This window comes from Athene noctua, chromosome 20 (genome assembly GCF_965140245.1).
Source record: "Athene noctua chromosome 20, bAthNoc1.hap1.1, whole genome shotgun sequence".
Classification (NCBI taxonomy): domain Eukaryota; kingdom Metazoa; phylum Chordata; class Aves; order Strigiformes; family Strigidae; genus Athene; species Athene noctua.
The window spans coordinates 6,097,391-6,123,917 of NC_134056.1; the positions used below are offsets into that span (position 1 = coordinate 6,097,391).

Below are 26,527 nucleotides of genomic sequence, written 5' to 3' on the forward strand. Positions count from 1 at the left end.
AAATCAAAATAAGGAAATAAGGGGGTCTATTTTGACTAATAGTCAGCAATTCTGAAATTTGTTTCCTAGTTCTGCTTCTGAACACTTGAGTCTGAGAAAACGCAGCAAATCTGTCAAGATTTTTTCCTCTAGATGTTGTGTCTAGCTCAGAGCTGTGCAAGTTACCAGAGAATGAGTTCCACGAACTAGTTCTATTAGTCAAAGCAACACAAAAAAAGTCATTTTCCAAAAGTTATTCCCACAAACCCACTGAGGAAAAGCAGCAGTGTGACAACAACAGTTTAGATTTATAGTTGTAGTTTATGTCCTTTAAATTAGCATCATGTGTTTGAAATCCTGGCATTATCTTATGGCATATAACAAACCAGAAAAACTACAGATTACTTGCCTTTCCCATCTGTTGCTGAAGCCTCCTGTAAATGTCTTATTGACCTGAATAAAAATAAGAATACATTAGCTGCAATTTTTGTACTCCCTTTTTACTGAAGCCCTCTAGAACTCTGACAAGTTTTCTGAGCTCTATGGCTGAGCTACATTCGTAATTAACTGTGCTTGGCACTACATGTATTTCACTTCACCCCCATCTCCCCAGCTCAGGCAGTTAGTTCAAGTATCTGTATCTCCTTGTGATTAAGAAAGCCAACTGCTAAAGCCTACTTCAGCCTACAGAAAGCTTTGTGGGAGTGAAGGAGCAGAGTGAGAAACTGGGGCATTTTCCAGAATAATGCTTTCCACTTGTACAATTAAACTGAGCTACTACTGAGACTAGTGCCAAGCATTTGGCATCTTACTGCTCTTTTAAGCCCTTTTCATTTAAATAGTTGATTACAGCTTACATGTCTACATAGGCAACTTTTGTAACAGAAGCTACCCTACAGGAATGTAAATCCAAGGGCCAAGTCTTAGTCGCCTTGCTCACATGAGTCATCCCACCAGCTGCAGTGACACTATCCAGATTTTGTGTCCTGGGCTTCACTGCCAGTTTGTGTCGGTACCATGACAATGCAGGAAAATTGGCTGCACGCTCTAAACAGTTACAGGGCAGTTCACCCAAAAGCATTTGTTCTTCAGATACAGTTCCTTTATGGAAAGCAAGTTTGATACCAGCGTATCACTTCACAGGACATATGGATTCTGGCATTAGGTATCATGGGCTGTGGTGTCAAAGTCACCTTTAACGTAGGAAATCAGAGTTTCTCTTACAATTAAAGCTAATATTCCTGCACTTTTATCTGCCACACCCAAATGCTCTCACCTCAGAAGAGCTGCAGCATTTTAACAGGAGTAGGGGAAGGGACAAATGGGTATTGCAAATTTATTGGAAGACATTTCCCAGCCCTGGCAGACTGCCACTAAGACTGTGTAGGGTTTTGCACAGAGGATGACTGGGAAGGTAAGGACAGCTGAAATCCACTCTCACAGGCAAAGCTGAAGCTTGCTCCCATCTACTGAGCAACATGGATGTGTGACTTCACACACATACATATACATTACAAACCAGTTCTCAAGCTCAAGAGTTAGACGCTCTAGAGTGATGACATGTTTACCAGACAGACATTTATATTCAGTCTGCATTTCAGAATATACTGGAGAAAACCAAGAATATTCTGTGTTTACTAACCAAGGACCCAGAAACTCCTCCTTTAAATCCATCTGTTTATTCAATTAAGATTAATTTAGAAGATAAATGTTCTAACTGGCAAGAAGCAACAATAGTGTTTAACTGAATTATCTGTGTTTTAGTTGAGTTTTATATAACCAACATTATTCCTTGCCAAGTAGAGTGAAAGGAAGGGCAGGGAAGTGCTCCCTGTGGGATTATTTCTTCTAAACAGTCAAATAAAAATGCAGCTACTCTGGTTGAAGGCAGCACTGATCTTAGACAGTGCTATTGTTTTAGAATTTAGCAGCCTCATTTCCAACCTAAGGTAGTAAAGCAAACCCCTGTTTCTCTATGTAAGAATCAGCACTTCTGCAAAATTCCAAGTTTCAAAAGCATCTAGTCTGCAATGTGCTGGCCACACTTAAATTGCCACCCACCTTACCTTGTCCCCAGAAACAAGTATCTTCCACAACACAAGACTGAAGTGTTAAGACTGACAGTTTAAAAAAAGTAACAGAACATTTGACTCCAAGGGACTGACTTTTTTTGCTTTGGCAGTATCTTTAGCTCTAACCAGCAGTCAATACCCATTGGTTCACAAACTGCTCAAACTATCAGGGCTCAGAAACCACACAACACATACAGTGACTCACCATACCACTGGAAATAGGATGGCTCCACAACATAGCAAGTCCACCAGGAAGAGAATTTCTTTCCACAGTCCATATTCAGTTGTCCCCTCTTCTGTTGACTCTATGATGATGTACGCCACATTTGCCAGTACCTACAGGGCAAAATATGCTTAATGGTTTCAGAAGCTTTCCAAGAAGGTACTAGATACGGGCTGCCAATTCAGCAAAAGCTGTCCCATGGTTGCAGAAAGAGCCCATTCAGTAACATCAACAATTCTTCTGCAGTTCTATGTCAAGAAAGTCACATGTTCAGCAGCATCTTCACAGGATTTACAGAAATAAAAGTAATTGGAACTTATTTCTGCTGGCATTCAGAAAATAGTCCTTTTTGTTACATACTATGCTGAATCTACTGTATCAGTAGAGATAAAAATAGCAAAATCTCTTATAAAAATACAGAAACAGGACTCCACATACAGACAGATAGCAAATAGTTTAAATGCATTATTCTAAATTAAAACTAATAATTCAGACTGGTCATTGACCATGTTTTGGACTCCATACCGGAGCTCTAGAAGAGCCTCAAACACTAATTATGTACTTCTGGTTTTGGAGCTGGGTAAGGGATTCCATCTGGAAAGGCAGAAAAGCTCTTCTAGCTACAACAGAAGTGCTGCCCTCCCATTAACTTCAGTTCCTAGAGCAGGAGACAAGTACTGATCCCTTCAAACACACTCAGAAAATTTCCCTCAGACCCAATGAACCTACAAGTCTCTGTTTTCTCCTTATTTTTAAGCCCATTCAGCAAGCATTTCAGAAATGAAAACTCATTTGACTTCTCTGCTTAACAGTTTAGTGCTGTTTTGCAGCCCAAGCTTTGTCCCAGCATGAATATATCTACTCTACAGCTAGTTCTTCATTTGCTGACACTATTTGATTATCATTACCTCATACTCAGTATAGGGAGAAAAGCAGGGAAAATTACAGAAGTAACTTCTGGCCCAGGATATTCCAGCTCGATTGAAGTTGTAACCAATAGGCTTATACAAGCAGTAACTATATGGTATTTTTGTGCAGAATTCAGTCTTTTACACTCTCCACAAGCATCTCTCCCACAAGATAGTATTGACAGAACTCAGTCCTCACCTGAAGTGGGATGACAATCATGAAAATTTTTTTGTCTTTATCTGACAGGATGTGTTTAATGAAAGCCCAGCCTGTGCCAATAAGGGCAATAGTGATGAACAGAAGAGCACCCTTCAGTCTGAAAGAGAAACAGATACCGCAGTGAGAGACTTTATCACACTTCCTCTTCTGCCCAGGTTCTCTCCTACAGTCAGCAAAGCCACAAACCCAAACAAATGCCTTGCTATTCATAATTTTGGCAAGTGCTTATCCTACAACAGTGAAGCAGATGTACTTGCTTACAACTGTGTATCACATAGCAATATTACACTTCATTCACAATTGTCAATATATGCAGTCTTTTCCTGGGGGAGTCATCCATTCACCACAGTGAACAGGAGAAAACACTGGCAGCTGTACCCTCTTACCATTCACACCAAGAGCAAATTAGATACTTGAATATTAGTATGAACAAAGAAAAGCAAAGCATTTCTCCTTTTACTCCTCCACCCAGATAAGTACCAATTCTCTGCAGCTGCTCTCTATAAGTAGAGCTTTCCCCTTCACACAGGGCTGATTGTTGTCTTGTCATTCAGGCTGTAGTACCAAAGACTCAGCAATTTTCCAGTTTGCTCAGGAGGGAGGGAGGTGGGCAGCCCCACAGGGAATTCAGTTTCATTGTCTGAATCTATCACATCAATCTTCTGACATACTTACAGGTGAGTAATGTAATAAACAACAGCCCAGCCTTCAATAGGAAACCCCTGAGAAGAAATGTAGTGATAGTCGATCTGGAAGCAGAAAATACAGTACATATTACAAGCTGCTCATCAGCACCCCACCCATGTCTATAAAAGAGGTCTGCTTGACAGCCACTTCAAGTTTTCCAATCAGTGGCTACAAACTCAGCTGTTACATCTTAGCGAACACTCCCTCCCAACGTGTTCTAGTTTTGTTTAGCAACAATGAGGTCATTTCCATTTGCCATATTTCCAAAGTGTTAGTGGATGTATCTCATACAATCTACATCCTTCCCACACTTAACTATAGATAAACAACTGCATTTGTAACCTATTTATTCATTCCTTGTTCAAGTTCAGTTGCATTAGGTTACTAGATGCTTTCTAACTTCAGTGGAATCCAGATTCATTAGACCCCAAAAATGTTTGTAGCAGTTATCCTGTCATGAAGATGAAGGTGAAAAATCACAGCTGGCACAAACATTGAAAGATTAAATGCTTCTCAGTAACTTTGTTTATGAAGTCTTTCCAGTAGAAAGGCAAAGTCAATACAATTCAGCAGAGACTTTATGTATGGAAAGTGTTAAAGCTTATAATGTTAGGTCTGTTACAGTACACCATAATACTTCATCTAAAGTAGTGCCCTTGAATTTTACAAACATCCATCAAAGGTTCCATTTATTAACATTTATTGCAAGCTGTGTAGCCAAAGCAGCACCACAGCTCAAATTTTCAGGCCAGCCACAGATGGCCAAAACATTAGGATTCACGGATCTCATTCAACCCTCGTATGTGTTTGCTGCTTCACCACTTCAGGCCATGATCTCAACTGTATTTAAAGTCAGAATTTGCTGATGAAAATTGAATCACTTCTACCAAACAGCTGCAGTTCAGTTTCAGTGCTTCAGTATGAAAGACACTTCTCTCTCTCCCCCATTCTCCCCCCTCAAAGCAGATTTCTCTAACAGCATGCTCTGCATCCATGTTTCTACTTCCTAGCTAAACAACTTAAGGCAGAGACATTATCCGTACCGCATGGAAGACTAAGGACAGAGATTTTGTGAAAGGCAGGGCTGCCATTAGCCAGTGAATCTTAAAGACATCATTTCTGGGAAGAAAAAAAAAAAAAGAGCATCAATTAAAAGCCAGCAGTAAAAATTTCAGTTCCCAAGTGTATTCCTATAAAACCTACAAATGTCAAACAGTAACTCCCAGGCTGAGCTGATTAACAGTGTAAAAGGATTCCCTTTAATGCTGCAGTCCAGCTTTTTGCAACATCCTGAACAGCATTTCAACTACGTGTTCTACAACTCTGATTTTTAATACTTGGTTTAATTAAAACCAGTAATTCATAGGAACATCCTGCATACGTAGATCATAACTGTTGGAAAATTTGCTAAACCTAATTCAAACATGTATTACGCCACCCTCCACCTCCAAGTCACTATACCACATCACCAAGTGAACTCCAGACTACCAAATAATCTGATTACCAAGTGAACTTCAGACTAAGCCAAAGGTAAAGCCAAGATGGAACAATAGGTGCTGCCGGCTTCTGTTGCTATGCTTTAAATATTAAGAAGCACGTTTTTCGGTTAGAAATTCCTACCCACTTGCAACTATAATCAAAATGTTTATGGCTCTCCACTGCCATAAGCTGCCAATTCCCCGCATAAAAAATAATTTGATCATGTTTTTCTTGTTATTTATTTTCAAATGGTGTTTACCAGTTGTCATCAGCTACAGGAACTTCCTGTTTATTTGTTGCCACAATACATTTTAATATGTACATACTCAAAGAAGACTAGATAACTTTAGAACAACAGTCTGCAAAAATTATACTGACGGAAGTAGCTGTTTTCAACTACAAACTGTATGTATTGGGCATACAATATTGAGTCAAATTTGGAGTTTTGAGTGATTAATCTGACAGTGAATTGATCATTAAGAGGAGGAATAAAAAATAAAAGTAAAACAAGTTAGGCTTATACTTGTCACTAACACCAAGCTGATCCGCTTACCTGCGTTTACGAAGTATGTGGATCCATACAGTCCCAGACAGGAAGAAAAACATAGCCATGGAAATGTAAAGTTTTGGCAGTGGGATCTCACCCGCCGATAGGTAGCTTTCAGGATTCTTTTCCGTAATTTCTATCTGAATATTAAAGGTGTGTTATGTGTACAGTTGAAAAAACACTTAGAGCACCGAGTTAACAATTACAGTTCACAATCAAATTTGTGCATTTAGAAGCAGCTTTTCTGAAATGGTGACTGTTATGAGACTCTTAAAAAAATAAAAGCAACTCTTCATCCTCAAGAATCTCAAAACATTTTGCAAAATTGCACCCACAATTTCCTTAAAAAGCAGGAAAAGACAGAGATTCCTTCCAATGCTTCAATTATGCAACGTAATTCAGAAAGGCAAAGTAATTCTCCCAAAGAATAGTTGTTCTCTATACCAAACTTCATAGAGTTTGCCCACCCTTGATTCAGAAACAGTATCTACAGCCTTGCATAAACAAGCAGGTTTTTTAGCACAGTCCTGATTTTAGGTGTGGGGAGAGTCATACACAGCTGAAAAACCTCACTCTAAGGTTTACTACAGTGGATTTCTTCACCTGCCAAGACAAAGGAAACACTCTGCTGCAAGCCTATTACCCTGTGACTGAGAAAACAGAAGCTTTAACATCCTATTTATGCCCCTAAAGGACTTGGTTATATGTGCTAGGACTTCATTAAAAGAACATACCACAACTAGCTTGTAGTACTGAAACTGTTCTGCATCTCTAAACACAACCAAGCAGGTTAGTTATGCTGGTTTTCTTTTCTTTCCAACTTCTTCAGTGGGTGAAAACAACAAACAGCAATTCAACAACTTGGTCTTCTAAACATCCAACTTCAGAAGCAGTTTCAAAGTAGTCTAGTCTGAGTTAGGGTTGCTAAGTTTTGTCACCTACATGCTCCTGTGCTTTTCCCTTGCTGTAGCATCAGCACAACCATGTAAAAAGCAGTTCAGGTGTCTGATCTGGCTGAGCATTACCGCAGTCAGTAAAAGGATTCATTACAGAACAGCTTTATTACATACACCAGCATGGATGCCAGCATGAGCAAAAGACAGAGAAAAAAAGGGAAAGCCTGAGCTGTGATAACACACTCTGACTTAAAAGAGCATAGGACTGAACCCTTGGATGTTAAAGGAGATAAGACATTTACTACAACATATTGCCTTTAAGACGTGCATCTAACACTGTAAAAACGCATCTTTAATTAGGCCAGAAAAAGCAAAAACACTGAATTCATAAATACCAACAATTTAGATTGCAGCAACAGCCTTAATATCTGTAACTGAGTAAAGAAAAAAAGGGCGATTTTTGAGCACAGCAAGACACAAACAGCTGTTTTAGCTCCCATCTCATTACAGCATCTAGTCACAACTGTGTAGAGTGAACCCAGCCCACATGCAGTCTTCAGATTTCCAGACATTTCTCCAAAACTAGTATTTTAGTCCTTCTTACTGTAGTTGTTTCCTTCAGGAACGGCACTATAAAGATTAAATGCACAACTCTGAATCACTTCCCACCCCATCTATACACTCTGTACAGTGTGTGCCTGGTAGACAAGCAAGAATTGGAAGCTGTATGTTTCAGTCTAAAAGAGTTAATGATGATTTAGAAGCTATACTCACATCGAGACTAAATAGCCGCTGATCATTAGTTGGCCCATCACTGCCAACGCATTTATGGAAATAAAGGCTGTAGAGACCTTCTTGGTTATCAGAGCTGATATTAAAAAAAAACTGAAAACAAGGAATAAGATAGTCAGTATTCTTCTCATTAACAGGGTTGCCAGGGTAAGAAGCCATCTCTACTGAAGCAGGAAAAACATCAGTCCTCTAGGTCAGCTGGTTCCTTCAGCAAGCGTACTGTTCTGAGGATACCAGCATACTTGCAACTTTCAACAGAACTCCAGATGCAAAATCACTTCACCTGTCTATGATTATGCACTCTGGTAATCGAAGACCTTTAGGTATCAGGGTTCAACTTACTTCATGGCAGAGAAAACATAACAAGAGGTGTCCTATATTTCACGTGGTGAAGCATGAAATTTGGATCATGCTTGCTCTAAAGCATAAGCAGGTAGTCTGTTTCTCCCCCAACTATACAAATTACGACAGCTATGGAAATAAGATTTCACAGAATCATTGAGGTTGGTAAAGCCCTTGAAGCTCCTCCAGTCCAACCTTGAACCTCACCCTGACCATTTCCAACTCCCCCAGATCCCTCAGCGCTGGGTCAGCCTGACTCTTCAACCCCTCCAGGGATGGGGACTCCCCCCTGCCCTGGGCAGCCCATTCCAACACCCAACAGCCCCTTCTGCACAGAAATCCTTCCTCAGAGCCAGCCTGACCCTGCCCTGGGCAGCTTGAGGCCATTCCCTCTGGGCCTGGCGCTGGGTCCTTGGTTCAAGAGACTCATCCCCCCTCTCTGCACCCTCCTGTCAGGGAGTTGCAGAGGGCCAGGAGGTCTCCCCTCAGCCTCCTCTTCTCCAGACTGAACCCCCCCAGTTCCCCCAGCCGCTCCCCAGCAGACCTGTGCTCCAGACCCTGCCCCAGCTCCGCTGCCCTTCTCTGGCCACGCTCGAGTCATTCAATGGCCTTGATTTGTGTCATAACAAAATTTAAAATGTGTTTGTTTTATAGTAAACAACAACCTCAAGTGAACCAGGGTGCTGAAACAAAGCATTAATCTGGTTTCATACAGAACACCTTCCTCTTAGGTGAGTCAGTCAGGTCACAGCTATTTGCTGTTAGAAGTCTGTATGCACTAGTTGCACCATTGTAAGCTTTAATGTGCTGAGGCTCACAGATACTCAGAACAGCATCATACTAAAGGGAGTTTAAAACAGCTGCCACACCTTATGAAGAAAGATTGCCAGCACTTAACAAGAGTCCACTCAAAAAACTTACTGAGCTATCAGAGAGGCATCTATATCAGACTTTTACTTTTCAGAGTAGTACAGTGAAGAAACTGTCTGCACACATTAAGACTAGACACCGACAGACACCCTACCTGAAATGAGAAAGTTCCTCTGTCATTGCGAACAGGATGTTCTTGTTCTACTATGCTCTGGGAAAAGGAAAAGAGACTTTTAGATTATTTTTTTTAAAAAAGCAGATAACTACCACATTTGGCTACATCATCCAGACAATCAAAACTGCATTCTGTACATTTACAGTGGAAGCTGAGAGCAACAGAAAATAATACTCTCCACTTTCTGGCTATGCTTATACTGGAATATTCCCCTGGGTTCTTTCTAAAACAGAACAGCAGATAGTTTCTTACCTGGGAGGTTGTTGTACTTCGTTTGGACTTGTTATCTAGAGATAAAAGTATTAATAGTACATTTAGAGTGTTCGCATTTAGACATCCTCACAGTCTAACACCTTTTGAACACTGCCAATACCTTACTCAAATCTTCTGCACTCATCTGTGTGGCAGCTGCCTAGATAATCATTAACAGAGATTCATTTCCAGTCCCTCCTTCCTATTCCTGAGGAATGAATCCTCAAATGCTACGATAGGCTTCTCTACTATTATACGTTCTACAAAAGCCTACCCAAGAAGTCTTTCCAACCCCTCCAATTACAGTGATGCAGGAGGCAGATGACCTATACCAGATGCAGGCTACAGCCTTGTTTCATACAGTATACAGCTATGACTTTCAATGTTATGATTGAGTACTGTTAATCTCTCTGACTAATTTTAATCTGGACATTAATATATGGCCTAACATATGGAAGTCCTAATTAGCTCTTGGGAAGGAAAAAGTTCTCAGCTCTCTACTAAGCAAGACCTCAGTAAAAACGCAAACAAAAAAACAAACAAAAACTCAAAGCATAGGTGATCTGCCAAGTGAATATCTGTTCTGAACTTGAGAAACATAAATTGGCAGGAGACTTCAAAAGAGCAGCACGTCAAATTCACCGTTTCATTTCACTCCTACAAGAAGCTTTTCAAACATAAGGTCATTCTATTCTACCAGGAAGTAAAAGTTCAACACTTAAACTTTGCTTTTGGCTTCCGCATGTCAGTGTGCTGTCAATGTGCATGCCATGCTTTTTAACACGAGAAAAAGCAAAACTAGAGCTGTCAGATCAATTATCTTCAACGCCATCCAGCTTTAGTTCTTGACTTGTTAGAACAGCTGTGCAAAATTTTCAACGATACCAAAGCTTGTGAACATGACATGCCAAGACAGACTCAGACTACTTCAGATCAGACTGCTGAGTAGTCTGATCTGAAGTCTTCCAGGAAGAGATAATGAACTGTCTAGAGCTAATCCCATGAGAGCTGAGATTATAAAATGGTTTTGTCTGCTGGTCTGGAAGTCAGATAAAGATTTGTGCCTCCAAGAAAGGTTACTGGTATAGTCAGTTTTCCATCCCATAGCTTCTAAGTGACAGACTAGATTTCAACTCTTTAAATACAAACTCATACAAACATTGGCTGGAAAGGACCTGTGGAAGTATTTATCCAGCTTCTGACTCAAAGCTTGCCTAGTGTCAATACTGTATCACATTGGCCCTGGTTAGTCAAATGTTTGTTTAGTTCAGTGTTTCAAACCTCAAAGGATGGAGGTTCTACAGCTTCCACAAATAATCTTCTACAATGCTGGAATACCTACACAGGAAAGCCTTATTTTCCCTCCCAACATCCAATCTGAGACACCCAAGATTTAGTAAGAGGGCGCAGCCACAGGTTGCATTGTGTGCCACTACTAAGAATATCTTGGCATCATTGTCCTTCTAACCTTTCTTCAACCAGTTGCTAGTGGCTACCAAATTCCCCCTTAGCCTTCTTTTTGCCAGAAAACACAATCAAGTACCTCAACCCCTCCTCACAGGTATTGTTGGTCTCCAACAGTCCTGCTGGGTCTCTGACAGAGCTGGTTAGCACAAATCACTGAGCAGGACAGACTCCAGCCCAGCAGGTAGCTCTATGCACAGGTTTGTTTACACAAGACTGTGTCAAGTTCTAGCCGAAGCGGACCCCAGAATGTCACAACACACTGCTGAATGCATATCAACACAGAACTAGCAGCAAGAGGTTGTATAGGACAGGCTTAGCAGGCTTACCTCGGCTGTCTGTATCTTGGTTGGTCTTCATAGGATTTTTACTAGAATCACTGTTCTGTTGGGAAGTTTTTAGCGGCTTTGTACTTAAGGCAGTAACATTTTCCTCAGACATAAATGAAATTTTAGGTAACAAAGAAGAAGCTTCTGCAGAGAACCGTACTTTCACACTAAATAAACAAAGAGTTTTTATACAAAATGAAAGCAAATCAACATTCAGAGTCTATCTGTCATAGCCTACATATATGTAGTAAAGGAAAATCAACCTGTCTTGACTTGTTTTGCAGGTTTTCACCACAGCAAACAGGCAAGCCTGGCACTGAACTGATTACTGTGGGAGAAGTCACACTACATTTACATCAAAACCAAGAGCAACCACAGAAAAATATGTTTATTCAGTTTTGGTAACCGGAGTCATTTGAAAGTACGTTTCCACTAAAACAGTTACAGTTGCTCTTGCAAAAGAAAGCAATGCATCCTTGAAGGTACTTCCATGAAATAGGTAAGTCAAGACAAACAATAAAATGGCTGAAATAGTGACTCAAGACTTCAAGTTCACGCCTTCAGCACAAATAAGGTATGATTCTTCCCCACGTCCCCTTATCCCTCCAAGATACAGCAATAATTCCGGGACCATTTTACATGACAGATTTTTTTTTTTCCCCTCTCACTCTCCCCTCCCCTCAACTTTCATGTAACCCATTAAAAAATAAGCTACACGCACAGCAGCTTTCCAAGCCCTTAAGTAATTTTCACAAGTGTTATATTAGCTTCAACTAGAGAAGTAACTTGAAAATGCAGTGTACACTATTTACTCACACTTCAGTTTTGAAGTCCAGAAGTAAGATTACAACAGAGACATCTTGTTCTGGTTTCTTTTTTAAGATACAGTAATCCATTTCTTCATCCTGGTAATATAAGCAAAAAATCTTTGAAGTCCCCTCCTGTTTACAAGAAATGGTATATTTTCCCCACCAGGGAGAGGTTATGATTCTTAGTACAGCAAGTTGTAAAACTGAATTGCCCTTGACAACCTGCCCATGTCTAAAGCCCCCCCCCCCGTCCTGGGGGAAGGTAGGACTGAGATGTCCCCAGCTTAGAAAAGTAAGTTCGCATCTCTTACCAGGTAAGTGGAGAACCCATCATTCCTTGTTCGATCCAAACTGAACCCCACCTATGAGACAATTTAGAAGAATCTGTCAAATTAAAACAGCTCAGGTTCCCCTAAGTATCAGAAGCCAAACCACCACTGAAAGAGTCAAAGATAATTCTCTCTAAATAAATTAACCTATGTTTAAGGCAGAATCCAGGTATTTTTCTCATTATCTGATTAGACAGAAAAATTATTCAAATGTAATAAACCTGCTGCTTCATCCATATCCACCAAGAATAAAAGATATACTGATTCAGACCCAAACTAATGACAGACCTTCTGTCCCCAAACCTTTTAACTTATTTCACAGTATTTTTCCTTATAGTCTTGCTTGAGGAAGACATTTAATACTTTTAGTAACAGAGGTCAAACTGTGCAGAAGAGCAAGAACACAGGTCGGCTTTCTACCCTAGTATTTCAGTCTATTAAAATCACCAATATAATGCGCAATACAACATTTAATGTTAGAGTCCTCTAAAAATAAGATAGTCACTGCTCTGGAAACCCACTGATATAATGATTACAAAATGCCTTGCAAAATAACAGGACAACTGTGAAAATCTCACATCAGATAACTGCTTAGGAAACCTCTGTTCAATAGAGGTCATAGATGCGTGCATCAAGTTCAGTAGATGATCCAGTAAGTTAAAGTCTATCCTTAAAGCAGAATGAATAGAGGTCAAGGCTAAATCTCACAACATACATATCCTCATAAAAGGCTCAGAGTGGGGAGCAAAGCTAAGAGCACCACCAGGTAGGATCTGACACATCACACAAGTTAAGGCATTCAGTGCAATGGCAATTTCACAGTAAGCTTAATACAGTCATTGGACTCTAACTTACTGATAAGCTACTCTTGTCATCAGAGCCCACTGGTGGCTTTAATGAAAGGTTGCTGACATTGACTTTCATGAAACCATCCTTGAAGAAGCCAAAGGTATTCAGATGCACTTTCTGCCTCACATCATCCTGTAAGAAAGGAAAGTAAGTTTACAAATCACATACACATTCATCTACAGCAGCAAAGAGGAAGCAGGGTGACAGAGATAGACACTTAAGTATTCATGCACAACATCTATCTGATCATACCAAATGCAAACTTCTTTAGGATACCCTCAGATATAACCAATTTCACTGGAATCAACCAACTCTTACAATAACCTGAACAGTAAGAACTTTAAATAAAATGTCTTTGCTAATTACCTGGCTATACGACTGAAAAATATGCAAGGAAAAAGTCTGGAAGAAATTAAATATCTGGCATCACTGATAAAATATTGCTAAAAAAAAAAAAGATACTGTACACAAATAAAGACAACTATTGTTTGAACACTAGCTACTGCCATCGCAACAGACTTAAGAGGAATTAGTTGACTATAGTGATCTTACTTAACCAAGAGCTGGGTTTTGGCCAAGTGTCAGTGTACTGTCATCCCATCAGATCTTTCATGTTAGGCAGAGTCACTGTTTGAACAAACACCTAAGACACTGGAAAACTATGTGTATGGTGTAGATAAGATTTCTTGTGTAGTCCCATTCCTACAAGTGATTTTTAGCAAAAAAACCATCTACATCTTATAAGTAGGATAAACACAGAAAACTGGGTATGTGAGTTCAAACAGAATCACCTGGCTTAGTTGCTCTAACAGGAAAGCTCCAGTTCCCCCCTCTGCTCCTAGTCTTAGTTCCTCTCAGTCTGGCAAGAAAACTGTAGAAATTGTTCCTTTTCCATGCCTTGCTCAGCTGATAAATCTTCAAGTACAGTGGGCATATTTTTTTTAATAAGGAGGTCATGAAGGACCTTACATGAAAAGTAGTAAACATTACATACAGTTGCCCCATCAGGTGAGGAAAGGTCCTATCCCTGTTACTTTGCATTCAGAAATCCATAAATAGATATGCAGTTGGACCCCCAATCCTACAGGATCACCAATTCAACAAAAATTAAAAAGAAAGTGTAAAAGTGCTTTAAATCACATTTTAAAAGTTGTCACTAAAAAGAAGAAAATTGTTTCTTTTTCCTGTTTCTTCCAGGAAAAGATAATCAGACTGCAGAATACTCTAAGCAGAGAAGTCACCTGCTAAAGCAAAACAAACTGTTCTGGACAAGGTACTGGAAGACTGAGCTAAGAATTATAGAAGCACAATACAGTCTCTCTTTCTTTACCCCCAGTATTAATGTTGGTATCTCTGTAACATTCCCAACACATAAATATCACTCCCTGTAATAGCAGGACACTAATCTTGACACAGCTAGCTTGTAATCTAGCTGTAACAAGATTGCTCTAATAGAATCAAGTTAACCTGGCAAATAACCAGATGGTTCCCTTAATGCTCAGAAGAGGAAAAAAAGTTAGTGACACATGCCTCACAGCAGCTGCTTTGTTCAACAGAGCATTATAGCTGTGCTGTCTTCGGGTTCTAGGTCACTTAACATGCCTGAACAAGAGCCCATCTGGTTCATTTAACACTGCTTTCAATATAATTTCCCAGTCAGACTGGAAGATGAATACCAGCTCTTCAGATAGCACATCATGCGTATTTAACCACATCTGGACACATAAGCGTTTGGGTGATTGGGTAGCAGGGAATATGAAGGGAGATGCAGTGTCATCCAGCCACAAGGTGTTTTATACCTTGTAAACATGACCAGAGATAGCTGCTTGATTCAGAGTACTTGCAAAAGCTATTCAGTTCAATTTCAGTTTATTTACTCTGCCGGTTCACTAATATACTCCCCACCAACAAAAGATAATTAATACACACACACACACACTTTCCTCCCTGATTTTATCTGTGTTGAGTGCTTAGAGTTTACAGATTTAGTTCACAAATCCTTCAGCTTTACATGATCCCACACGCTCTGTCACCAGTTGCCACCAAGAAACAGCACACTCCCCAAGAGCATCTACTGCTCCACATATTGACGGCTTAAAGATACTGGCTTACTAATAATTGTCTCACCTCTCACAGGAGGTTTAACAGGTTGGAAGAATCTAACTTTTATTTATAATTACTCAACTGCTGACTTCAGAAACGTTCAATTGTAAATTTACAACAAAGGTGTGAACCCTTAGAAGTGAACGCTTAAGCATCTGAGCTGTTTGCATACACATTATTTTAATTTACATAGGAAGCATTTAACAGTTAAGCCTGTCCCTTCGAGAAGAGAAGATCTGGGACTAATCACCAAGAGGTTACAATCAAGCCAATACAGTAAGTTCTCAGCTTATTTCTGTAAAAATTTTCCTGACTTCTTCCACTCCTCTAAGATAAAAATTGATCCTGAAACCATTGATTAAGATTACAGGAAAGCAGTATCCAAGATCCTGCAGCCTAGAACAGGCAGAAAAATATTCTTTAATAATTTTGCCCAAAATCTAATTGGGATCACACAGTGAAAGTTTAATTAGAGTGCTTACCCTTATGAGGAAGGAATTTTATTATTGGCGTGAAACTAATAGCAAGACTTATAATTTGTGTAAGACTAAATGAATTGTTGTAAAAGGTATTTTCAACTTGAGCAACTGAAGCCTGAAACATAAAAATGTCACAACCGTTTACAAATAATTGCTGACAAATAACTTCTTCCAAATAAAAATTTAACATGAAACTTCAATCTTGACAATATCATGAAACAGGAGAGGTCTTACTTCCCTTTTGGGAGCCAGTTAATTGTCAAGATGACTTGCTTTAATCAAAAACTAACACCACAGCTGCTACACAGCGTTGCCAGTTCGATGGTTCCTCTTGAAACCGGTATGTTGGGCTACTAGCTGGCATTAAGCTTAACCACGTACCCGACAACGGCCTTGTATAGACCAACTTCCTCATTCTCTGAGACAGTCTGCCATTGCATTATGAAAAACAATATTATAGCATTCAACTTAAGACAACAGAAATATCTTTGGTTAAGAGAAACATTTCAACTACCAGCTACTTTCGGAAACCTCTGAAAATTGTTTCCATCAGTCTTCTATATCTTCCATTTTTGTTTTTTAAACATATCCCATTAAGCTAATAAAGCTAGTAACAACTGCTACTAAGGAAGAGAGTCTCCTTTGACAAGGCTAGTCTAACAGCAAGATTCAAACAAATAATTTTTCTAACTCTGAGGAAATAAATCATGTTGTATGCTTTAATAAAGATAAAAGGTTATTTTCAGAACAGGAAACTGCTCAGACTGTGGTTTGCTTTTCTGACAACAAGAAAAGTTTCACCTTAGCATGCTAATTACAAAGATACAAGAATGAGGCTATTCTAACTTAAGCAGTAACAGCTTGTTTGAAGAAACCCAATATCAAACACTCACACAAAGCTGTGGCCTCTAGCTTGGCACCATGTCAAAGCACACTTACAAGCAAGAAGCCAACTGCAAGAACACTAGAAGGGAGATTTCATTGTGAAAGGGTACAGTTATTGGAGCCTGATGTTTACAGATATGCTGTAAAACAGTGGCTGAAGTAGAAAGGGAGAGACTGCTCTAACAATAAAGCTCATGTTTATACAAGAGGTGGACAAAGGCATTAACACACTTCTACTTTCCATGGTGCTTGGTAGGTCAGTGCTGCAATTCACACAAAACACCTACAAAACTAAAACCATACCCCACTTAGACCATAAAAAAAAAAAAAATAAAAATCAGCAAACACAGTTTAGTAATTGATCCAGGTGGTTAAGACACACCCTAATAAGAACTAGAAGCCGTAATGTTTGCTGCTGAGAACATCTGCTTGAGGCCAGTTTGGAAGTTTTCTATGTAAGGGAAGAGTATCAGCCCAGGAAAAATTCTTCCACCACTCAATTTTTGGTCACAAATTCCTCAAAACAATAATGTAACCAGCACAAACCTCCAAGTTTATTGCTTCAGAGAGAAGTTTACTTTTCCTGAAGCAGAACAATATTGACATGGTTGCACATCAAACAACTACATGATCTGGACAATTCCTTACAAATAAATCATTAGTGTCCCCGTAGCATTCACTGTATCCCAAAGGCTGAAGGGGAGCTCCTGCAAAGTTTTGGAATTCTCCCTAAACTTCTACAAGAACACAGTAATGCCGGTCCTAGTCATACACTATATTATTAACTTTCTCCACTGTTTCTAATGGCAAAATATTACATGTTTTTGACAACAAGAACAAAATTAACAACCTCATTCTGAAGATTTACAGAGCATTTCATGAACTACATAGAAGCCCTTAAAAAGCATCACACCAAAGGCACAGTTCCTCTAACATTTAACAGCTGTGCAGCCTGTCATTTAAAACACAGCAGACAACAGGACTCTGGAGCTACAGATCTTTGCCACAACCTGCACAACTTCCCATCAACAGCCCTGAATAACTAGACACAACACTCTTTTCAAAGCACAACCAGAAGCCTGTCAACCCAAACTAGAAAGCAGATGGCATCAATATTTTCGTCTGCCTCTATTGATCACTTGATTAGCACAAAGAAACTACATCTGGAAGGCCAATAAGACAGCCACGCAGCCTTTCAGAGTCAAGCGACCGCTGATCAGGACAAGAAAACTATTGCAGGGTGCAGATTAAAAGCCAAAGCAACCTCAGCCACCCTTCAGAAACTTCCCCTGAGCTCATGCTCAGCCCTCTCTTATCACAGACAGCTTTCTACCTCGCTTTTAAGAGGACATGAAGCATCTGCGCTTTCAAACCGCCACAGTGCTGAGGCCCTTCGCACGTTTTCCCCACAACTAAGAAACAAAGGGCCAAAAAAGCAGGGATGTGGGGAGGAGAAAATAAACAGGAAAAACAGAAGACAGCGAGGCCAGGGAAGGCTGAGGCGTAGGGAGAGAGCTCAGAAAGAAACGAAAAAGAAAAAAAGCCAAAGGCAGGCGGCAGGATAAAGGTGGGAGGCGCGGGGAGGACAGCCCCGGCCCGCGGGAGGCACACAGGGCCAGGCCGGCCCCGCCGCTCCCCCCAGGCGACCCAGAGACCGAGTGAGCAGGGACGGGGCAGCGCAGACCTTACTTTGAGGGTGAGATGATGGACGCGGGCACCGGCCGGGCCCACCCAGAGCAGCACCAACCCCAGCACGACCGCGGCCCGCGACAGCGCAGCCCCAGCGCCGCGGGCCGCCATGTTTATTCCAGCATCAGCATCCTCTTCCCGCGCCACTTCCGCGGTCAAAGGGCGGGGCGGAGCACGTGACCGCGTGGGGCGGGGCTGCCCCTCGCGCCCGCTCTCCCCTGTCACAGACGCTCGGCTCCTGTCGTCAGGGGTTTTGTGGCTTCACGGCCTTTTTCTCTCCCTCTGGGGCCTTTTCGGGCTCTGCCGGGCTGACCCCCGCCCGGACGCTGCCCCCCGGGTTGAATGGCCATGACAGTGGCCGGGGACCTGTGGTGGGCAACCTCCTGGCTGGTGGCCCCGCTGCTCTCACCGGGGGGACACTGGGCAAAGGGAAGCCCCTGACCCTCCCCCAGGCCAGGCTCTGTGGCCGCGCTTAGCCAGGCCCTGGTTTGGGGTGAGGCGACACAGAGCTGCTCTGCCCACAGACAAAGGCCAGAGCTCTTCCCGCCTCAGCCCTCAGCCACACAGCACACTTTGGAGCGGGGTTTGGGGTTGTTGCTTCCAGCTCAGCCATGGATCAGCCAGCAGGTTTCAGCTTCTTGGGAGTTACGGTGAGAGCAGATGTCTGAGTGTGAGGTAGTCCAAACAGCTGAAAAACTGCCTTTCTGTCTAAAACAGGGTTTAGAGTATTAATTTTAAGTATCACCAAAGAAATATGTAACAAACCAAAGGGATTTGTGCTTTCTTACTGAATGACTTTTTCAGCTATTAAATTCTTTGAAAATGGTAGCTGTAGTCCCACTTAAAAGTGAAATGATAAGGAGACTAGGCTTGGCTTCCATGACTTCTTCGTTGCTCAAACTGAGAGTAACACAAGAAGCAAAGTGAGCATGAATACTGGCAATTAAAATGGCTTTTAGACCGACACATGGCTAAAAAAAATAATTGAAAGACTACGCAGAGGGAAGCCATCAATGTAGATAAATGTTAATTCTTCAGTGAGGAGTCCTGTGCTGTTAGCTCTTGGTACTCAAACATTCTGATCTTCCCTTTCAGTGTATGGAGTAACAGCTGTGCAAGTTTCTTCACCTAGAGCCAGATAAGCAACTGGATTTCACCAGGTGAGTATTAAAATGCAAGTGAGGGTGAAAAGGCAGAGAAAAATCAATAGTCTTGACCTTTATATTAGCAAGATTATATAGAATTCCCCATCTTCATACAGAGGTGATTCAGATGTTACTGTACGTTTCTTCTTACAGTTTCATTTCCCTCTTTTTCTTTTATTTTCTTAGGTAATAAAATAAACACAAAAATCTCGCCATCAGCCAAAGAAACCTGGACTCGTACCAGAAAATATCTGGAAGCATGAAAAAAAAATCAGTCTGTTTTTCTAGTAGGGTTCATTCTCTGGGCAGTAACTTGTACATGCCGCTAGATGTCCTGTCAGCATCAGGCCTTGTAGTGCCCGTAGCTCCACCCCACAGCGTGTAAGAAGACTACATCACTACAATCAGATAATTTATTCTGAAAAAGATAACTCTGGTCCAGAAATTTTATTGGAATTAGTATTTTTAATGTTGTAATTATTATAATTTCTGTCGTGGACCATCTGGGACACCTAGAGACTTTTGACTCCTGAGAAATAGCTGCTCGAAACCACAGCTGCAGCACAGGCTTTCACGCCTTGCTCCACTACTGAGTATCAGGCACACTTTAACTATTTGACCTCAGTGATCAAATAGCACGAGGCTTTCCCCTCCAGTTTTGGGGAGTGGTTCAGCTGAAGGGCCTCTCTTAGTCTAAAGATCTTTCCTAATAGCAATCAGGGATTTCTATGCCACAGACTAGAAACTAACTGAATATTTTTTTTGATGTTAACTCTCTAACATCTATTAGGATATTGTAGTAACTCTTAAGTTTCCCACTTACCTAGGCTAAATAATATCAAAGTTAGAATTTATAACATGTTTACTTTGGCTATGCATTTTCCTAAGAACTTGTATGTGAAAAAATGTCTATACTTAAATTTACATTCCCATCAATATGCAAACTGGCTGCTGTCTGTAATATGCTAGAACAGCAACTCTCATCACTACACTTATATGTTTTACTGTAGCTTCCAGACAAGATTCGCTTTTCTCTAAATGTGCTGTTCCTAGCAAGTACAGTTATTCTCAGCTGTGGTTAACCATATTTAGCCCGGCTGTCTTTTTCCTTTATTCCTTCATTGTACCCAAACACCTAGTTAGAACTCTTCACAGATTTTTTTTTTTTTTAAGCATATCATGGGCAACTATTAAGATTGGATGGAAAGTATCAGCAGTGTCAGAAAAACCTTGGCACGGGACAGCCTACAGGTACAGAGCAAGACAAATGTCCACTGGTGAAGTGTCCATTTGTAAACATACTCTATGAGCTGAGGTACAGGCATGCTGAGGAGTAGCAAGGGCTGGCTTTTCCCTGAGGGATGCAGAGCTGAGAGATAAGCATGATAACATGGACAGCAGAGAAAGAACCTCACCATTCACAGTCCAGTCCCTGAGTGAAGCAAGCAGAGCAGGCCCAGGGGTGGCAGCTGGGAGCAGCCAAGAGGCTGGATCATCAGATGAGCTTGTAACAATGAGACAGAGGCAAGGGTGAGTTGAGAAATCAACTTAGGTGATGGTAACCAAGGTCAGACACAGTTGAGCAACCGACAGACAGATCCACAGGGATGGGCCTCACTCCCTATCAACACAGTTTTTAGCCAGGCATAGCTACAGCTAAGCCAGAGACCAGTACCTCTACAACACTGCACCAACAGAGACTGAATGCTCAGGCCAAAGCTTAAATAGGGCCGCTCGACTCCCTGGGCAGAAGGCGTGGGAGGCCACAGGTGAGGTTGGTCAGGGCCATTAAGGTTTATCAGGTTTTGATCAGGCCTTAATTAGACCCCCCTGGGCCCTGAGAGGGCATTTAAAGAGAACCAAGGTTCTTGCTGTGTGTCTGAATGATCTGTGTAGTGTTGTAATAGCAGAGAGGAAACAGCTGTGATGGCCTTAGGGAAAGGTGTGTCCTCTTGCTTTCCTGGTGCTGTTTTAGTCCCAGTGTATGAGAGGTTAGAAGCAATATCTACATTCCTTGTCTTGGATGTGGATGATCTGGGTAGAATTATAAAAATAAAAGGGAAGCAGCTGCAAGGGTGATAAATCCAGGGGGGAAAGGTGGGTCCTCTTCCTCTTGTATCCTAGAAGCCAAAAATGCTTGTATGTTTTCTGAAAGTTGTGATTTTTCTTGCTTTGCCTGAGTAAACAAACCTAGGGAAAAGGGTTGAGATTGAAACATAGTTTATTTTTCTTCTTTAGATACATTCTGAATCATTCAGCAGCTAATCTGGCTGCTTTCAAGTGGGATTGGGGGTCTCCTAAACAAAGTCCTAGTCTTTTTAAAAGTGAATTCCTTCTCCTTGGGTTTAGGATCTATCTCTGGGAGTGCTCTGCATCATAACAAGGGGAGAGGAAAACACAGAGAACTTACAGGAATAGGCCCAAATCTAGATAACAGCTCTGCATGGTTTTGTTCTCAGTGCGGCTGAAGAAAACTCCCATCAGCTTCTGCATTGCTCAGATTTGGATTGTACAAATTAAGTAATGAAGTGATAGATAACATAATTTCTAAGCAGCATTTAGAATTATTCTTTTGAGGCTGGGACCGACTGAGCTTTCCAGCATCATGCTTCAGTATAAATGGCTCTTAATGAGCCATTGTTAATTACATTAGTAATTAGGGAACAACCAAGCTGCAGGCCCTGCTGGTTTGGGCATTGTACAACTGAAAGCAATAATGTCAAAGCAGTCCCTGTCTTGGAGAGTTTCAGGCTAAATAATAAAGGCAATCGAAAATAGGAAAAAGTCCCCTTCTAGAAATACCTGGAATTAACGTTGTTTAGCGTTTGTCTTGAACCTCTGTCCACACAAATTTTAATGCCTTTTCATAGGTTTTGGCATGGTTGATTCTAATGTACTATCATAATACAAAACTTGCATTTCTGGCCTTTATCTTTCTGTAACTGGTTAAGCATTTCTATCTTTCAGTGTGGACAGGTTTCCCTGCCCATGCTGGTGTAACAGGTTTGCCTTGTTCCCCTCCCAGCTCTTTGTGCAAAAGGAAATTCCACAGCAAATTTACCTCAGATGATACTAAAGTGCTGCTTTCTGTTTGGTCTCTGTACATTTTTTTTACTCAAGTATTTATGGATTTAAACTCTCAGAAATTCGTGATGCAACCACGTTGTCTGGTTTTGCAACGCGTTCTGGGAGGACAGAAGTCAATGACGGTGGGCTTTGGTGTCCCTTCTCTGAGAGTCTGTAGAAGCACAAACCCTTGGAAGATTGTGGTTGTGCTTTAGGCAGCATGGCAGGCTCGGATATTTAAATACATTGGCAGGAGCAGGAAGAAGTACTCTGTAAAATGAGTTGAACAGTGTGTTTCTTAGTTGTTACAAAGAACTTAAAAGTAATAACTTTTGTTCATCATTAAAAGTGTGGCCTGTTCTCTGTCTCTCTTCAAAGATAGCTGTGTGAGGAGCAGCATTCTACTCTTCCGTTCAAATCAATAGAACTAGGATAAAAATAAATGCAATTCAGTTATTAACATAACACTTGTCTCCATTGTTGTTCTAAATGTTGGATTGCTTCATAAGTTATTCTTGTCCTTTCTCCTGTATGTTAATAGCCAAGCATCGGTGAAAGAAGTGCATTAATCTAAAGGAGATAACGTTTGTAGCAGCTGATCAATTTTTATCTTCTGACATCAAAGGGATCCCCACCCTCTATAAGCAGATACCTTTTCCTCAGGTGAATAGATGTGCTTCCCTTTTTCTTCCCCCATGCAAACTTTTCATGAACAGATGCAGGGATAAATATAAAATATTGCTCTAAAGCTCTTTTTACATTTCTTGTAGCTGAAAAGCAGAAACGCAAAGTCAGATCACAGCTCAAATAAACGCTGTTGTAGAGGAAGACAAGACAAAATAAATCTTATTTCTCTCTGGCAAGGAAATGATCTTTTTTCTGCAAGGCCTGCATAATTGCTACAATAACCCACATTTATGCAAAAGCAGATAATTTGGTTATTCTTCTGCTTGCTCGCTGAGCGTGTTGGTGACAGATGGTGGTATTAATACTCCTGGATTTGGGTAGTTTTTGGGGTGTGTGTACATCTATATATATTTAGGTAGCTGAGTTTGAAGAAGTCAGCCCTTGCAGTCAGCTTTCAGGGTGTGGGTGTCCTTTTTCTCTAGGGCGGTTGCTCCCCCTTCCAAACGCTCAAAATCGGAATATTTGCTTAAAAAAAAAAAAAATAAATTAAAAAAAATCACCAAAAGTCCCCACCCCGCCTCGCTCGGGGAGAGGGCGGTAAGAGATGGGGGACACCTGAGGGCGGGGGGGGGGTCACTGCCAGCGCTGCCCTCCGGCCGGGGAGCGCCCACCTCGCCCTGCCGAGGGCTCGCAGCGGCCTGAGGCCGCCCGCCGCGCCGCTCTGCGTGCGGGGGGACCCCCCGGGGGTGTTTGGGGGGGCCGGGGTCGGTGCCAGCGGGGACCGTGTCCGTGTCCGCGCTGACCGGCGGCTGCGCCTGCGCGGTGCCGGCCGCCCCCTCGCCCCCCCCCGCGGTGGGCCGCGCCTGCGCAGTGCGCCGGAGCTGTCACTCGCCCCCCCCCGGCTCCGCCACCGCCTCCCCGCGCGGCGCCGCTCGGGCCATTTTGCGGCGCGATGAGGCGGGAGCGGCGGTGAGCAGCGCTCGGCCCCGTCCCGCTCCTCTCCGCACCTTCTTCCCCCGCCCCGCCTCGCCCTGCCGGGGCCCGGCCATCCGTGTGCGGGGAGCGAAGGGGAAGGAAGCCCAGCCAGGGGACAGCGAGACCCCGAGCGCCCCCCGCCCGCCCCTCAGCGCCGGCCCTCGGCGGCGCGGCGGAGCCATGAGCTGGGGCACGGAGCTGTGGGTGAGTGAGGCGGAGGCCGGGCAGGGGGGACGGGGGAGGCGGCGGGGACGCCGTTGCGGCGGTTACTGCGGGGCGCCGCGGCCGCCCCGTGTCATAACGGTCCGTGCGGAGGGGCCGGGGCTCCGCTGTGCGGGGCACGGCGGGGGAGCTCTGCCCGCGGGCTGCTCTCTCCGGGGGGGTCTCCCTCCGCCTCTTTCTCCAAACTTTTACGTATAGTCCGCAGGGAAATCCCAGGGGAGACTTAATAGTTTTATTTATTTTCTTCAGTAAAATGGAAAAAAAAATCAACCAAAAAACCCGCTCAACAGCACAAAAAGCGACGGCGGTTCTAGAGCGGAGGGAGGTTTTCAGGCAATGACTGGGGTGGATGTTTGTGTGGCTTCTGCAGGAGGCTGGGGGAGAGGCTCCGAGGTGGATTTATATCCGAGGGGGTCCAATTTCAGGAGAGGGAGCTGCGGGGAAGAAAAGCCAGATGATAAAATTTCCTTTCGCTGCTGCTGAGGCGTTTCTCTCTCTCCACGCTTGTTTTGAAGGACGGAGGTTTTTATTAGAAGAGTTTTCTGTTCATGAATAAGTACGTTTTAATGGTGAGGAGGGTTTCAATGTATAAAGCCTCCTTGATTGTTTTTGAAGTGAACCTGGAAAGTATAAATGCATTTGGTTTACAGTGGAACATTAGTGGAAAATATCAAACTGTTAAAAGGAAGGAGAAGTGGATAACAGCGATTTGAAATGGTCCTTGCTCATCTGGGAAAATAAGGGTAGGCAGATAAAAGAAGTCTTGAAAGGCAGAAGAGAGATACATATTCAGTCACAAAGAGGACATGATGCAGCCATGTTTGCAGCGTGATGGTGGAGCATGGAGCAAAACCTGTTATTGAGGGCTTGTAGTAGTGGGCAGGAGACGGTGCAAGCTTGGTAATTTAATGGTGGGACATTAAACATCTTTGGACAAATCTGTGTTCGGGAGGGGGGGGGGGGGGAAGAGGAAAACGGAAATGGTGTTTTGAATGAAGAAGTCAAGAATGAGTGGCAGAGGGTCGTCTGGGTTGCAAAGCACTGCAGGTTTTCCCTCCTGTAGTCATTGGGTTGTGGCTAGTAACCAGCGGGAGTAAACATATCTAAGCTTTTCAACTGTCTCTGTATTGAATTAGTTATTTTAGATGTGCTAATTGTCCTTTCTGGATGCATTACTGGCCTGTTCTGACAGACAGTTAAGTAAGCATCCCGTTTTGCTGTGACATTGTAGTCGCGTTATAACTAGATCTGGTTAGAACTAGACATTAAATTAGGGAGCAAATGCTTATTGAGAGGTTATTATGGTATGTTTGTATATTCCAGAGAAAGAAAGGTGATACATACTGATGTAATATTGTGGTGATGCTGTGTTGCTTCATCAATAAATAAACAGCTCTGCTGCATGGGGACTGTTTCTGGGAAAATCTGCAGTTGCCTTCTTTTTCTGCATCTTGGATGCTTTGGGTGGAGATGAGATAGTTTGAGTGGAGTTTAGAGTTAGTATAACAATTATGACACGGGAAAATAAATTCTGAGGTCTCGAGATAGATTTTAGCATTCTTAGAAGTGTGCAAGTGATACTGAGATATGATTCTGGACAAGAACAGTAGTAGCAGAGTAGTGCTTGTAAATAGTTATTTCTGTTCTGTGTAATTTTGCAGGTGTTGTGCAGTCATATATTCGTCTTCTGTAACAGTTCCGAACTGCTTTTGTAACATTTTTATTTTTCTCCTGAAAATTTTGTTGGTGAAATTATTGCGTTCAGCAGGATCAAAGTATTATTTTTCATGTCTTCAATGGAGTAACTCTGAGAAGTGTGGCAGGTTACCAAGGAAAAGGGTTGGACCAACAGATTAAATGATGCTAGGTAGAAAATTGGGAGGAGTTGCTTTATTTTAAACTGTGCAGAGCTTTGGTAACGCATTGGTTTCTAGTGTTCTAGGTATTTAGGCCAGAACACTGATTTCTCTCTCCATCTTGTCCCTTTCACTGGGAAAGGAAGCCACACAAACAACCTGTATTGAATATATCCTACCTCCTTTTGTTGATCATGGCATGCTTTTTGTTTAAACAAAATTAAACTTCCCTTTACCTTAGAACTTTGGTTTTTAGTA

General features: G+C 42.1%; 2 protein-coding genes across 17 annotated transcripts in view; one reads left to right on the top strand and one right to left on the bottom strand.

Moving 5' to 3' along the window:
• Positions 1-18,515, bottom strand: part of GPR107 (G protein-coupled receptor 107) — a 40,863-nt gene extending 22,348 nt beyond the window's left edge. The window contains exons 1-14 of one of the 2 annotated variants that reach the window (XM_074924140.1): positions 18,379-18,515; positions 13,229-13,354; positions 12,356-12,406; positions 12,052-12,140; positions 11,236-11,402; positions 9,443-9,477; positions 9,170-9,226; positions 7,786-7,896; positions 6,122-6,255; positions 5,133-5,208; positions 4,078-4,151; positions 3,382-3,499; positions 2,257-2,387; positions 389-432 (exon numbers count right to left, since the gene is read on the bottom strand). In XM_074924140.1, coding sequence (XP_074780241.1) covers positions 389-432; positions 2,257-2,387; positions 3,382-3,499; positions 4,078-4,151; positions 5,133-5,208; positions 6,122-6,255; positions 7,786-7,896; positions 9,170-9,226; positions 9,443-9,477; positions 11,236-11,402; positions 12,052-12,140; positions 12,356-12,406; positions 13,229-13,354; positions 18,379-18,489 — 1,324 coding nt within the window. In that variant the 5' untranslated portion in view covers positions 18,490-18,515. Of the gene's footprint in view, positions 1-388; positions 433-2,256; positions 2,388-3,381; positions 3,500-4,077; positions 4,152-5,132; positions 5,209-6,121; positions 6,256-7,785; positions 7,897-9,169; positions 9,227-9,442; positions 9,478-11,235; positions 11,403-12,051; positions 12,141-12,355; positions 12,407-13,228; positions 13,355-18,373 lie in introns of both variants that reach the window. The other variant, XM_074924141.1, reaches the window with a different exon arrangement.
• A 5,604-nt stretch (positions 18,516-24,119) lies between these two features.
• FNBP1 (formin binding protein 1) overlaps positions 24,120-26,527 on the top strand; it is a 97,754-nt gene continuing 95,346 nt past the window's right edge. For 5 of the 15 annotated variants that reach the window (XM_074923745.1, XM_074923747.1, XM_074923750.1 and 2 more), the window contains exon 1: positions 24,120-24,395. In XM_074923745.1, the coding sequence (XP_074779846.1) occupies positions 24,372-24,395 (24 nt within the window). In that variant the 5' untranslated portion in view covers positions 24,120-24,371. The remainder of the gene's footprint in view (positions 24,396-26,527) is intronic. The other 10 variants (XM_074923744.1, XM_074923751.1, XM_074923756.1 and 7 more) reach the window with 3 other exon arrangements.